The following is a 15,253-nucleotide window of genomic DNA, read 5'->3' as shown; positions in this document are numbered from 1 at the left end:
CGTACTTGTAACAACAACTACACAGCAACACTCAGTGAGTGACCCCTGCTTGTACCACTGACCTGACTCTTGCCCAGCCCGGGGTCACCCACCACCAGAATGTGGGGGTCGCCTCTCACCGGGATGCGGTTCTGAAATCAAATGCAATCATTACATTCATGGTGGTTGTTGACCACTAAACGTTTTAATTTAAACCACTTTGTTCTAAGATCACTGACATTTTTGATGTTGTTGTTGTCAACCCCCTAAATCAGGTTGATTTTGAACCTGAATTAAGCCCTCGGTGCAAATCACAACCTATTATAAGAGTACTCATGAAGTAAATGTGCATTTTGAAGAAAGGAAGCGTTTTTTCTCAAAGGTACTTGAAGTGTTTATTGTGTGTCGTGTAGCCGTTTGAACAAAAACCATGTTTCCAAACGAGACACTGACCTTATCATTGGCGAACTTCTGGCTGCTGCCAAAGAGACCCAGGACCAGCCCTGCTTTCACCAGCTGCAACATAAGGATAACGAAAAGATTTTATATAGTCCTGCGAGTTGACTCGCATGGAAATTCGAACAGCTTTCTCTCTGGGAAAAGCGAGTTGCCATACAGTACAGAGATACCCTTTTTTTCTCTCCTTTTTCCGGCATGCGTGTATGCATGTTTCCAAGCCATGAGACTTTCGCTGTGAACTCTGGTTCTTAGCTTTTATGCAATATGCAGACACTTGGCAAGGATCAAGTACAGATATATCTAAAGAAGCGCAGCAGACAGGGATACTTGTCCTGCTGCAAGCAGAAAACATGTTTCATTAGTGATTACCCCGACTGTAACGTCAGGAGAATTCAGAGAGAGGAATCCAAAGTAGATGTTGCATCAAGGCATGCAGACAAGCTTCTTTCAAAACATATAACTTACTTAAAGGCATCACACAAAACACACTACTTTCACAATGACTCACGACTTCTCACATAACACTTGCAGGTGCCACTTACCTCATGGCCATAGATAGCTGGGCACAGAGACCTGGAACAACAAGTTGTACAGTTGTTGAGTGTTTCAAGGACAAGAAGTTTCCATGTTAAATAGGTCCGCTGCAAAAATGCCTCAGTGTAATGCAGTAATGGACGCATTGTATGTCAACACTTTTTTTCCCTCCACAAAACATTGGAAGTAAGAAAGACAAGCGCACAGTAAGAAAGACAGGCACACAGTAAGAAAGACAAGCGCACAGTAAGAAAGACAAGCGCACAGTAAGAAAGACAAGCGCACAGTAAGAAAGACAAGCGCACAGTAAGAAAGACAGGCACACAGTAAGAAAGACAAGCGCACAGTAAGAAAGACAAGCACACAGTAAGAAAGACAAGCGCACAGTAAGAAAGACAGGCACACAGTAAGAAAGACAGGCACACAGTAAGAAAGACAGGCACACAGTAAGAAAGACAAGCGCACAGTAAGAAAGACAGGCACACAGTAAGAAAGACAATCGCACAGTAAGAAAGACAGGCACACAGTAAGAAAGACAAGCGCACAGTAAGAAAGACAGGCACACAGTAAGAAAGACAGGCACACAGTAAGAAAGACAGGCACACAGTAAGAAAGACAGGCACACAGTAAGAAAGACAGGCACACAGTAAGAAAGACAATCGCACAGTAAGAAAGACAAGCGCACAGTAAGAAAGACAGGCACACAGTAAGAAAGACAGGCACACAGTAAGAAAGACAATCGCACAGTAAGAAAGACTAGCGCACAGTAAGAAAGACAGGCACACAGTAAGAAAGACAGGCACACAGTAAGAAAGACAATCGCACAGTAAGAAAGACAAGCACACAGTAAGAAAGACTAGCGCACAGTAAGAAAGACTAGCGCACAGTAAGAAAGACAAGCGCACAGTAAGAAAGACAGGCACACAGTAAGAAAGACAATCGCACAGTAAGAAAGACAGGCACACAGTAAGAAAGACAAGCGCACAGTAAGAAAGACAGGCACACAGTAAGAAAGACAGGCACACAGTAAGAAAGACAGGCACACAGTAAGAAAGACAGGCACACAGTAAGAAAGACAGGCACACAGTAAGAAAGACAATCGCACAGTAAGAAAGACAAGCGCACAGTAAGAAAGACAGGCACACAGTAAGAAAGACAGGCACACAGTAAGAAAGACAATCGCACAGTAAGAAAGACTAGCGCACAGTAAGAAAGACAGGCACACAGTAAGAAAGACAGGCACACAGTAAGAAAGACAATCGCACAGTAAGAAAGACTAGCGCACAGTAAGAAAGACAGGCACACAGTAAGAAAGACAATCGCACAGTAAGAAAGACAAGCGCACAGTAAGAAAGACAGGCACACAGTAAGAAAGACAGGCACACAGTAAGAAAGACAATCGCACAGTAAGAAAGACAGGCACACAGTAAGAAAGACAGGCACACAGTAAGAAAGACAATCGCACAGTAAGAAAGACAAGCGCACAGTAAGAAAGACAGGCACACAGTAAGAAAGACAGGCACACAGTAAGAAAGACAATCGCACAGTAAGAAAGACAGGCACACAGTAAGAAAGACAGGCACACAGTAAGAAAGACAGGCACACAGTAAGAAAGACAGGCACACAGTAAGAAAGACAAGCGCACAGTAAGAAAGACAAGCGCACAGTAAGAAAGACAGGCACACAGTAAGAAAGACAGGCACACAGTAAGAAAGACAATCGCACAGTAAGAAAGACAGGCACACAGTAAGAAAGACAGGCACACAGTAAGAAAGACAGGCACACAGTAAGAAAGACAGGCACACAGTAAGAAAGACAGGCACACAGTAAGAAAGACAGGCACACAGTAAGAAAGACAATCGCACAGTAAGAAAGACAAGCGCACAGTAAGAAAGACAAGCGCACAGTAAGAAAGACAAGCGCACAGTAAGAAAGACTAGCGCACAGTAAGAAAGACAGGCACACAGTAAGAAAGACAAGCGCACAGTAAGAAAGACAAGCGCACAGTAAGAAAGACAAGCGCACAGTAAGAAAGACAAGCGCACAGTAAGAAAGACAATCGCACAGTAAGAAAGACTAGCGCACAGTAAGAAAGACAAGCGCACAGTAAGAAAGACAATCGCACAGTAAGAAAGACAGGCACACAGTAAGAAAGACAGGCACACAGTAAGAAAGACAATCGCACAGTAAGAAAGACAGGCACACAGTAAGAAAGACAGGCACACAGTAAGAAAGACAGGCACACAGTAAGAAAGACAGGCACACAGTAAGAAAGACAAGCGCACAGTAAGAAAGACAAGCGCACAGTAAGAAAGACAAGCGCACAGTAAGAAAGACAAGCGCACAGTAAGAAAGACAGGCACACAGTAAGAAAGACAATCGCACAGTAAGAAAGACAAGCGCACAGTAAGAAAGACAGGCACACAGTAAGAAAGACAAGCACACAGTAAGAAAGACAAGCACACAGTAAGAAAGACAAGCGCACAGTAAGAAAGACAAGCGCACAGTAAGAAAGACAAGCACACAGTAAGAAAGACTAGCGCACAGTAAGAAAGACAAGCGCACAGTAAGAAAGACAGGCACACAGTAAGAAAGACAATCGCACAGTAAGAAAGACAGGCGCACAGTAAGAAAGACAAGCGCACAGTAAGAAAGACTAGCGCACAGTAAGAAAGACTAGCGCACAGTAAGAAAGACAAGCGCACAGTAAGAAAGACAGGCACACAGTAAGAAAGACAATCGCACAGTAAGAAAGACAAGCGCACAGTAAGAAAGACAAGCGCACAGTAAGAAAGACAAGCGCACAGTAAGAAAGACAAGCGCACAGTAAGAAAGACTAGCGCACAGTAAGAAAGACAAGCGCACAGTAAGAAAGACTAGCGCACAGTAAGAAAGACAAGCGCACAGTAAGAAAGACAAGCGCACAGTAAGAAAGACAAGCGCACAGTAAGAAACACAAGCGCACAGTAAGAAAGACAAGCGCACAGTAAGAAAGACAAGCGCACAGTAAGAAAGACAAGCGCACAGTAAGAAAGACAAGCGCACAGTAAGAAAGACTAGCGCACAGTAAGAAAGACAAGCGCACAGTAAGAAAGACTGGCACACAGTAAGAAAGACAATCGCACAGTAAGAAAGACAATCGCACAGTAAGAAAGACAATCGCACAGTAAGAAAGACAAGCGCACAGTAAGAAAGACAATCGCACAGTAAGAAAGACAATCGCACAGTAAGAAAGACAAGCGCACAGTAAGAAAGACAATCGCACAGTAAGAAAGACAATCGCACAGTAAGAAAGACTAGCGCACAGTAAGAAAGACTAGCGCACAGTAAGAAAGACTAGCACACAGTAAGAAAGACAAGCGCACAGTAAGAAAGACAGGCACACAGTAAGAAAGACTAGCGCACAGTAAGAAAGACAAGCGCACAGTAAGAAAGACAATCGCACAGTAAGAAAGACAATCGCACAGTAAGAAAGACAGGCACACAGTAAGAAAGACAAGCGCACAGTAAGAAAGACAATCGCACAGTAAGAAAGACAGGCACACAGTAAGAAAGACAAGCGCACAGTAAGAAAGACAGGCACACAGTAAGAAAGACAGGCACACAGTAAGAAAGACAGGCACACAGTAAGAAAGACAGGCACACAGTAAGAAAGACAGGCACACAGTAAGAAAGACAATCGCACAGTAAGAAAGACAAGCGCACAGTAAGAAAGACAGGCACACAGTAAGAAAGACAGGCACACAGTAAGAAAGACAATCGCACAGTAAGAAAGACTAGCGCACAGTAAGAAAGACAGGCACACAGTAAGAAAGACAGGCACACAGTAAGAAAGACAATCGCACAGTAAGAAAGACTAGCGCACAGTAAGAAAGACAGGCACACAGTAAGAAAGACAATCGCACAGTAAGAAAGACAAGCGCACAGTAAGAAAGACAGGCACACAGTAAGAAAGACAGGCACACAGTAAGAAAGACAATCGCACAGTAAGAAAGACAGGCACACAGTAAGAAAGACAGGCACACAGTAAGAAAGACAATCGCACAGTAAGAAAGACAAGCGCACAGTAAGAAAGACAGGCACACAGTAAGAAAGACAGGCACACAGTAAGAAAGACAAGCGCACAGTAAGAAAGACAGGCACACAGTAAGAAAGACTAGCGCACAGTAAGAAAGACAAGCGCACAGTAAGAAAGACAAGCGCACAGTAAGAAAGACAAGCGCACAGTAAGAAAGACAAGCGCACAGTAAGAAAGACAGGCGCACAGTAAGAAAGACAGGCACACAGTAAGAAAGACAATCGCACAGTAAGAAAGACAGGCGCACAGTAAGAAAGACAAGCGCACAGTAAGAAAGACAGGCACACAGTAAGAAAGACAGGCACACAGTAAGAAAGACAGGCACACAGTAAGAAAGACAAGCGCACAGTAAGAAAGACAATCGCACAGTAAGAAAGACAAGCGCACAGTAAGAAAGACAAGCGCACAGTAAGAAAGACAAGCGCACAGTAAGAAAGACTAGCGCACAGTAAGAAAGACAGGCACACAGTAAGAAAGACAAGCGCACAGTAAGAAAGACAAGCGCACAGTAAGAAAGACAAGCGCACAGTAAGAAAGACAAGCGCACAGTAAGAAAGACAAGCGCACAGTAAGAAAGACTAGCGCACAGTAAGAAAGACAAGCGCACAGTAAGAAAGACAAGCGCACAGTAAGAAAGACAGGCACACAGTAAGAAAGACAGGCACACAGTAAGAAAGACAATCGCACAGTAAGAAAGACAGGCACACAGTAAGAAAGACAGGCACACAGTAAGAAAGACAAGCGCACAGTAAGAAAGACAGGCGCACAGTAAGAAAGACAGGCGCACAGTAAGAAAGACAAGCGCACAGTAAGAAAGACAAGCGCACAGTAAGAAAGACAAGCGCACAGTAAGAAAGACAGGCACACAGTAAGAAAGACAAGCGCACAGTAAGAAAGACAAGCGCACAGTAAGAAAGACAGGCACACAGTAAGAAAGACTAGCGCACAGTAAGAAAGACAAGCGCACAGTAAGAAAGACAAGCGCACAGTAAGAAAGACAAGCGCACAGTAAGAAAGACAAGCGCACAGTAAGAAAGACTAGCGCACAGTAAGAAAGACAAGCGCACAGTAAGAAAGACAGGCACACAGTAAGAAAGACAATCGCACAGTAAGAAAGACTAGCGCACAGTAAGAAAGACAAGCGCACAGTAAGAAAGACTAGCGAACAGTAAGAAAGACTAGCGCACAGTAAGAAAGACAAGCGCACAGTAAGAAAGACAGGCACACAGTAAGAAAGACAAGCGCACAGTAAGAAAGACAAGCGCACAGTAAGAAAGACAAGCGCACAGTAAGAAAGACAAGCGCACAGTAAGAAAGACAAGCGCACAGTAAGAAAGACTAGCGCACAGTAAGAAAGACAAGCGCACAGTAAGAAAGACAAGCGCACAGTAAGAAAGACAAGCGCACAGTAAGAAAGACAAGCGCACAGTAAGAAAGACAAGCGCACAGTAAGAAAGACAAGCGCACAGTAAGAAAGACAAGCGCACAGTAAGAAAGACAAGCGCACAGTAAGAAAGACAAGCGCACAGTAAGAAAGACAAGCGCACAGTAAGAAAGACTAGCGCACAGTAAGAAAGACAAGCGCACAGTAAGAAAGACAGGCACACAGTAAGAAAGACAATCGCACAGTAAGAAAGACAATCGCACAGTAAGAAAGACAATCGCACAGTAAGAAAGACAAGCGCACAGTAAGAAAGACAAGCGCACAGTAAGAAAGACAATCGCACAGTAAGAAAGACAAGCGCACAGTAAGAAAGACAATCGCACAGTAAGAAAGACAATCGCACAGTAAGAAAGACAAGCGCACAGTAAGAAAGACAAGCGCACAGTAAGAAAGACAGGCGCACAGTAAGAAAGACAAGCGCACAGTAAGAAAGACAGGCACACAGTAAGAAAGACAAGCACACAGTAAGAAAGACAAGCACACAGTAAGAAAGACAAGCGCACAGTAAGAAAGACAAGCGCACAGTAAGAAAGACAGGCACACAGTAAGAAAGACAAGCGCACAGTAAGAAAGACAGGCGCACAGTAAGAAAGACAAGCACACAGTAAGAAAGACAAGCGCACAGTAAGAAAGACAAGCGCACAGTAAGAAAGACAGGCACACAGTAAGAAAGACAATCGCACAGTAAGAAAGACTAGCGCACAGTAAGAAAGACAGGCACACAGTAAGAAAGACAGGCACACAGTAAGAAAGACAGGCACACAGTAAGAAAGACAAGCGCACAGTAAGAAAGACAAGCGCACAGTAAGAAAGAAAAGCGCACAGTAAGAAAGACAGGCGCACAGTAAGAAAGACAAGCGCACAGTAAGAAAGACAGGCACACAGTAAGAAAGACTAGCGCACAGTAAGAAAGACAAGCGCACAGTAAGAAAGACAAGCGCACAGTAAGAAAGACAAGCACACAGTAAGAAAGACAAGCGCACAGTAAGAAAGACAAGCGCACAGTAAGAAAGACAGGCACACAGTAAGAAAGACAAGCGCACAGTAAGAAAGACAAGCGCACAGTAAGAAAGACAAGCGCACAGTAAGAAAGACAAGCGCACAGTAAGAAAGACAAGCGCACAGTAAGAAAGACAATCGCACAGTAAGAAAGACAATCGCACAGTAAGAAAGACAAGCGCACAGTAAGAAAGACAAGCGCACAGTAAGAAAGACAAGCGCACAGTAAGAAAGACAAGCGCACAGTAAGAAAGACAAGCGCACAGTAAGAAAGACAAGCGCACAGTAAGAAAGACAAGCGCACAGTAAGAAAGACAAGCGCACAGTAAGAAAGACAAGCGCACAGTAAGAAAGACAAGCGCACAGTAAGAAAGACAAGCGCACAGTAAGAAAGACAAGCGCACAGTAAGAAAGACAAGCGCACAGTAAGAAAGACAAGCGCACAGTAAGAAAGACAAGCGCACAGTAAGAAAGACAAGCGCACAGTAAGAAAGACTAGCGCACAGTAAGAAAGACAAGCGCACAGTAAGAAAGACAAGCGCACAGTAAGAAAGACAAGCGCACAGTAAGAAAGACAAGCGCACAGTAAGAAAGACTAGCACACAGTAAGAAAGACAAGCGCACAGTAAGAAAGACAAGCGCACAGTAAGAAAGACAAGCGCACAGTAAGAAAGACAAGCGCACAGTAAGAAAGACAAGCGCACAGTAAGAAAGACAGGCACACAGTAAGAAAGACTAGCGCACAGTAAGAAAGACAAGCGCACAGTAAGAAAGACAGGCACACAGTAAGAAAGACAAGCGCACAGTAAGAAAGACAAGCGCACAGTAAGAAAGACAAGCGCACAGTAAGAAAGACAAGCGCACAGTAAGAAAGACAGGCACACAGTAAGAAAGACTAGCGCACAGTAAGAAAGACAAGCGCACAGTAAGAAAGACTAGCGCACAGTAAGAAAGACAAGCGCACAGTAAGAAAGACAAGCGCACAGTAAGAAAGACTAGCGCACAGTAAGAAAGACAAGCGCACAGTAAGAAAGACAAGCGCACAGTAAGAAAGACAAGCGCACAGTAAGAAAGACAAGCGCACAGTAAGAAAGACAAGCGCACAGTAAGAAAGACAAGCGCACAGTAAGAAAGACAAGCGCACAGTAAGAAAGACAAGCGCACAGTAAGAAAGACAAGCGCACAGTAAGAAAGACAAGCGCACAGTAAGAAAGACAAGCGCACAGTAAGAAAGACTAGCGCACAGTAAGAAAGACAAGCGCACAGTAAGAAAGACAAGCGCACAGTAAGAAAGACAAGCGCACAGTAAGAAAGACAAGCGCACAGTAAAAAAGACAAGCGCACAGTAAGAAAGACAAGCGCACAGTAAGAAAGACAAGCGCACAGTAAGAAAGACAAGCGCACAGTAAGAAAGACAAGCGCACAGAAAGAAAGACAAGCGCACAGTAAGAAAGACAAGCGCACAGTAAGAAAGACAAGCGCACAGTAAGAAAGACAAGCGCACAGTAAGAAAGACAAGCGCACAGTAAGAAAGACAAGCGCACAGTAAGAAAGACAAGCGCACAGTAAGAAAGACAAGCGCACAGTAAGAAAGACTAGCGCACAGAAAGAAAGACAAGCGCACAGTAAGAAAGACAAGCGCACAGTAAGAAAGACAAGCGCACAGTAAGAAAGACAAGCGCACAGTAAGAAAGACAAGCGCACAGTAAGAAAGACAAGCGCACAGTAAGAAAGACTAGCGCACAGTAAGAAAGACAAGCGCACAGTAAGAAAGACAGGCACACAGTAAGAAAGACAAGCGCACAGTAAGAAAGACAAGCGCACAGTAAGAAAGACAAGCGCACAGTAAGAAAGACTAGCGCACAGTAAGAAAGACTAGCGCACAGTAAGAAAGACAAGCGCACAGTAAGAAAGACAAGCGCACAGTAAGAAAGACAAGCGCACAGTAAGAAAGACAGGCACACAGTAAGAAAGACAAGCGCACAGTAAGAAAGACTAGCGCACAGTAAGAAAGACAAGCGCACAGTAAGAAAGACTAGCGCACAGTAAGAAAGACAAGCGCACAGTAAGAAAGACTAGCGCACAGTAAGAAAGACAAGCGCACAGTAAGAAAGACAAGCGCACAGTAAGAAAGACAAGCGCACAGTAAGAAAGACAAGCGCACAGTAAGAAAGACAGGCACACAGTAAGAAAGACAAGCGCACAGTAAGAAAGACAAGCGCACAGTAAGAAAGACTAGCGCACAGTAAGAAAGACAAGCGCACAGTAAGAAAGACAAGCGCACAGTAAGAAAGACAAGCGCACAGTAAGAAAGACTAGCGCACAGTAAGAAAGACAAGCGCACAGTAAGAAAGACTAGCGCACAGTAAGAAAGACAAGCGCACAGTAAGAAAGACAAGCGCACAGTAAGAAAGACAAGCGCACAGTAAGAAAGACAAGCGCACAGTAAGAAAGACAAGCGAACAGTAAGAAAGACTAGCGCACAGTAAGAAAGACTAGCGCACAGTAAGAAAGACAAGCGCACAGTAAGAAAGACTAGCGCACAGTAAGAAAGACAAGCGCACAGTAAGAAAGACAGGCACACAGTAAGAAAGACAAGCGCACAGTAAGAAAGACAAGCGCACAGTAAGAAAGACAAGCGCACAGTAAGAAAGACAAGCGCACAGTAAGAAAGACTAGCGCACAGTAAGAAAGACAAGCGCACAGTAAGAAAGACAAGCGCACAGTAAGAAAGACAGGCACACAGTAAGAAAGACTAGCGCACAGTAAGAAAGACAAGCGCACAGTAAGAAAGACAAGCGCACAGTAAGAAAGACAAGCGCACAGTAAGAAAGACAAGCGCACAGTAAGAAAGACAAGCGCACAGTAAGAAAGACAAGCACACAGTAAGAAAGACAATCGCACAGTAAGAAAGACAAGCGCACAGTAAGAAAGACAAGCGCACAGTAAGAAAGACAAGCGCACAGTAAGAAAGACAATCGCACAGTAAGAAAGACAAGCGCACAGTAAGAAAGACAGGCACACAGTAAGAAAGACTAGCGCACAGTAAGAAAGACTAGCGCACAGTAAGAAAGACTAGCGAACAGTAAGAAAGACTAGCGCACAGTAAGAAAGACAAGCGCACAGTAAGAAAGACTAGCGCACAGTAAGAAAGACAAGCGCACAGTAAGAAAGACAAGCGCACAGTAAGAAAGACAAGCGCACAGTAAGAAAGACAGGCGCACAGTAAGAAAGACAAGCGCACAGTAAGAAAGACAAGCGCACAGTAAGAAAGACAAGCGCACAGTAAGAAAGACAAGCGCACAGTAAGAAAGACAAGCGCACAGTAAGAAAGACAAGCGCACAGTAAGAAAGACAGGCACACAGTAAGAAAGACAAGCGCACAGTAAGAAAGACAGGCTCACAGTAAGAAAGACAAGCACACAGTAAGAAAGACAAGCGCACAGTAAGAAAGACAAGCGCACAGTAAGAAAGACAGGCACACAGTAAGAAAGACAGGCACACAGTAAGAAAGACAGGCACACAGTAAGAAAGACAGGCACACAGTAAGAAAGACTAGCGCACAGTAAGAAAGACAAGCGCACAGTAAGAAAGACAAGCGCACAGTAAGAAAGACAAGCGCACAGTAAGAAAGACAAGCGCACAGTAAGAAAGACAAGCGCACAGTAAGAAAGACAAGCGCACAGTAAAAAAGACAAGCGCACAGTAAGAAAGACTAGCGCACAGTAAGAAAGACAAGCGCACAGTAAGAAAGACAAGCGCACAGTAAGAAAGACTAGCGCACAGTAAGAAAGACAAGCGCACAGTAAGAAAGACAAGCGCACAGTAAGAAAGACAAGCGCACAGTAAGAAAGACTAGCGCACAGTAAGAAAGACAAGCGCACAGTAAGAAAGACAAGCGCACAGTAAGAAAGACAAGCGCACAGTAAGAAAGACAAGCGCACAGAAAGAAAGACAAGCGCACAGTAAGAAAGACAAGCGCACAGTAAGAAAGACTAGCGCACAGTAAGAAAGACAAGCGCACAGTAAGAAAGACAAGCGCACAGTAAGAAAGACAAGCGCACAGTAAGAAAGACAAGCGCACAGTAAGAAAGACTAGCGCACAGTAAGAAAGACAAGCGCACAGTAAGAAAGACAAGCGCACAGTAAGAAAGACAAGCGCACAGTAAGAAAGACAAGCGCACAGTAAGAAAGACAAGCGCACAGTAAGAAAGACAAGCGCACAGTAAGAAAGACTAGCGCACAGTAAGAAAGACAAGCGCACAGTAAGAAAGACAAGCGCACAGTAAGAAAGACAAGCGCACAGTAAGAAAGACTAGCGCACAGTAAGAAAGACAAGCGCACAGTAAGAAAGACAAGCGCACAGTAAGAAAGACTAGCGCACAGTAAGAAAGACAAGCGCACAGTAAGAAAGACAAGCGCACAGTAAGAAAGACAAGCGCACAGTAAGAAAGACTAGCGCACAGTAAGAAAGACAAGCGCACAGTAAGAAAGACAAGCGCACAGTAAGAAAGACAAGCGCACAGTAAGAAAGACAAGCGCACAGTAAGAAAGACAAGCGCACAGTAAGAAAGACAAGCGCACAGTAAGAAAGACTAGCGCACAGTAAGAAAGACAAGCGCACAGTAAGAAAGACAAGCGCACAGTAAGAAAGACAAGCGCACAGTAAGAAAGACAAGCGCACAGTAAGAAAGACTAGCGCACAGTAAGAAAGACAAGCGCACAGTAAGAAAGACAAGCGCACAGTAAGAAAGACAAGCGCACAGTAAGAAAGACTAGCGAACAGTAAGAAAGACTAGCGCACAGTAAGAAAGACAAGCGCACAGTAAGAAAGACAAGCGCACAGTAAGAAAGACTAGCGCACAGTAAGAAAGACTAGCGCACAGTAAGAAAGACAAGCGCACAGTAAGAAAGACTAGCGCACAGTAAGAAAGACTAGCGCACAGTAAGAAAGACAAGCGCACAGTAAGAAAGACTAGCGCACAGTAAGAAAGACTAGCGAACAGTAAGAAAGACTAGCGCACAGTAAGAAAGACAAGCGCACAGTAAGAAAGACAAGCGCACAGTAAGAAAGACAAGCGCACAGTAAGAAAGACAAGCGCACAGTAAGAAAGACAAGCGCACAGTAAGAAAGACAAGCGCACAGTAAGAAAGACAAGCGCACAGTAAGAAAGACTAGCGCACAGTAAGAAAGACAAGCGCACAGTAAGAAAGACTAGCGCACAGTAAGAAAGACAAGCGCACAGTAAGAAAGACAAGCGCACAGTAAGAAAAGACAGGCGCAAAGAAAGAAAAAACAATAACAAAGACAGAAAGACACTGACAGAAACAAATTATCAACCATATCAACATTTGGAAGAAAGACAAACAAGAAAGAATTCAAGACAAACAGCAAATGACATCAAAGAAAAATCAGCCAATTCACGCTTAGAAAGAAGGAAGGAAAAGCATAGGGAGGGAAGGAGAAAATGGCAAGGAAAAAAAAGCAAAGCCAAAAGAAAGGTGAAAGGTGAAAGGTGAAAGGTAGGCTGGGACAAAAGTGTGAATGGTTAAATGTACCCAACCAGCAGCTGGAAGAGGTTTGCTTCACTCTGTATCTCCTGGATAGCATAGAGCTCCTTCATGCTGAACTCCATGGCCAGACCCCCACCACCACTGCTGTTACTGCCGCCGTTGCTGCCGTTACTGTCCTCCTTGCTGGCCCGGGTGGTCTTGTTGTTGCTGAGAGAGTTGACGTGGAGGTAGAGCAGAAACATGCACTTCTCTTTGTTCCTGCCGCGACCGTCGTCAATACTGTTGACCTTGACCGTCCCTGACACAGTAACTATGTCGCCCGGCACACACGTGTCCACTGAAAACAAGCACAATGCATGAGGTACCAGCAGACCTGGGAACCCCTGTTTTGCACTTAGAGTATTCTCAAACAAACTTGGTGTATTTTCAGAAAAATGAGCGTACTCCACACAGCATTTGAACATCCATGATTCAAACATGCTTCACACGCGACCGCCACATCGTTAATTAAGTTTACCTATACATGTACATTTAAAACAAATCCTTTTTTCAATTTTTACTGACAAAAACTGTTATCATGTGTCAAAATACTGGATCGGCTTCAACATGGGATTGTGAATAAAAGTAGTCTAGGAATTTTTCTCGTCGTATTTTTTTCCCACTGACCGTACTGATAGTATTCTCGACAATCATGCGTACAGAATACGGCGAAATCGTATGGCTTCCCAGGTCTGTACCAGACTCTGTTGAATGTATGGGTGTATGTGGAGATGACATGACAGCAGAAAACCCATTTTGTTCTCCTTGATTAGAGAATACATTCAGCAGAAAGCATTCCAGTTGAACTGCTCATTCTTTCCAGTTGAACTGCTCATTCTTTCCAGTTGAACTGCTCATTCTTTCCAGTTGAACTGCTGATTCTTTCCAGTTGAACTGCTCATTCTTTCCAGTTGAACTGCTCATTCTTTCCAGTTGAACTGCTCATTCTTTCCAGTTGAACTGCTCATTCTTTCCACTTACAAAAGCCTAATCAAAATTATATCTCAGCAAAATCTGAGGTGGGGTATTCAAATTAAATAAAAGCATTAGAAGAATACATGTTTATTTCACAGGTGAAATCATGGTGTCAAGAAAGGCTTAAGAAATGCAGGTACCTAGATCACAGGTGAGTTGACAGTCCACAGTCCTGGGGATCCTGCCCGCCTCCTTCTGGTTGTCAGCCATGATCTCCTGCACCCTGAAAGACACAGTACCCAACATCAACACACCGCCGCATTCTTAACTATACACTAGCAATGTCAGCCAGCTACAAAGAAAACATATCAATAATAATGAGTGAGACTGAGCTACAACTATCTCAACTAGCTAAGGGTGACAGTTTCAGCTCATATAATGACTGTGGCCACTGTTGGAAGCACATCTCACTGCTTTGGCTCAAAGGAATTTCTTCATCTGACAAAATGACTGATGTTCTCAAACCTTCCTCATGGTTTCTTTGGTCAAAACCCCTTCACTTGAAAAATGAGCTTTCCAACTCACGAGAACCCAGTACAAAGACAAAGTTTATGTCAAAGTTCACAAAATCACCACCCTTCAAACTCAGTCTAGATTGAAACATCACCTTACATCCGCAAAATCTCTGTTTCTTTTGTGTAGTTTGAACTGTTTAGTGTTATCAAAATTGCAAGCACTGCTTTCTATGACAGGAAAAGAAAAGACTGGATTCAGCTGTTGTTACCTGACGGTTTGCCAGTCTATGGTCTCAGTCAAACTGGAGCTGCGCTTGGGGACAAAAGTTTTTCCACGACAGTTTTCTCCTGGGCACTGAAACAAAACAAACAGAGTATATATGGTGAGGTGATGTAAATAATGAGAGAAGGTTGAGTGATGCAAGAAAAGCAATATATGCACAGACAGCCAGAGCACAGACAGCCAGAGCACAGACAGCCAGAGCACAGACAGCCAGAGCACAGACAGCCAGAGCACAGACAGCCAGAGCACAGACAGCCAGAGCACAGACAGTAAGAGCACAGACAGCCAGAGCACAGACAGCCAGAGCACAGACAGTAAGAGCACAGACAGCCAGAGCACAGACAGCCAGAGCACAGACAGCCAGCAGGAGCACAGACAGTAAGAGCACAGACAGCCAGAGCACAGACAGTAAGAGCACAGACAGCCAGAGCACAGACAGCCAGAGCACAGACAGCCAGCCAGAGCACAGACAGTAAGAGCACAGACAGCCAGAG

At 44.2% G+C, this 15,253-nt stretch overlaps 1 protein-coding gene across 1 annotated transcript in view; it reads right to left on the bottom strand.

Annotated features, from left to right (window-relative positions):
- The window catches only part of LOC138952665 (DNA helicase MCM8-like), a 55,408-nt gene that overhangs the window by 30,429 nt on the left and 9,726 nt on the right, over nt 1-15,253 (bottom strand). Inside the window, exons 10-15 of the mRNA XM_070324364.1 lie at nt 14,746-14,831; nt 14,162-14,244; nt 13,053-13,344; nt 981-1,011; nt 433-495; nt 63-131 (exon numbers count right to left, since the gene is read on the bottom strand). Coding sequence (XP_070180465.1) covers nt 63-131; nt 433-495; nt 981-1,011; nt 13,053-13,344; nt 14,162-14,244; nt 14,746-14,831 — 624 coding nt within the window. The remainder of the gene's footprint in view (nt 1-62; nt 132-432; nt 496-980; nt 1,012-13,052; nt 13,345-14,161; nt 14,245-14,745; nt 14,832-15,253) is intronic.

Source organism: Littorina saxatilis, linkage group LG17 (genome assembly GCF_037325665.1).
Source record: "Littorina saxatilis isolate snail1 linkage group LG17, US_GU_Lsax_2.0, whole genome shotgun sequence".
NCBI lineage: Eukaryota > Metazoa > Mollusca > Gastropoda > Littorinimorpha > Littorinidae > Littorina > Littorina saxatilis.
The sequence above is the reverse complement of the archived record's forward strand: the minus strand, read 5'-3'. Positions and strand labels throughout refer to the sequence as shown.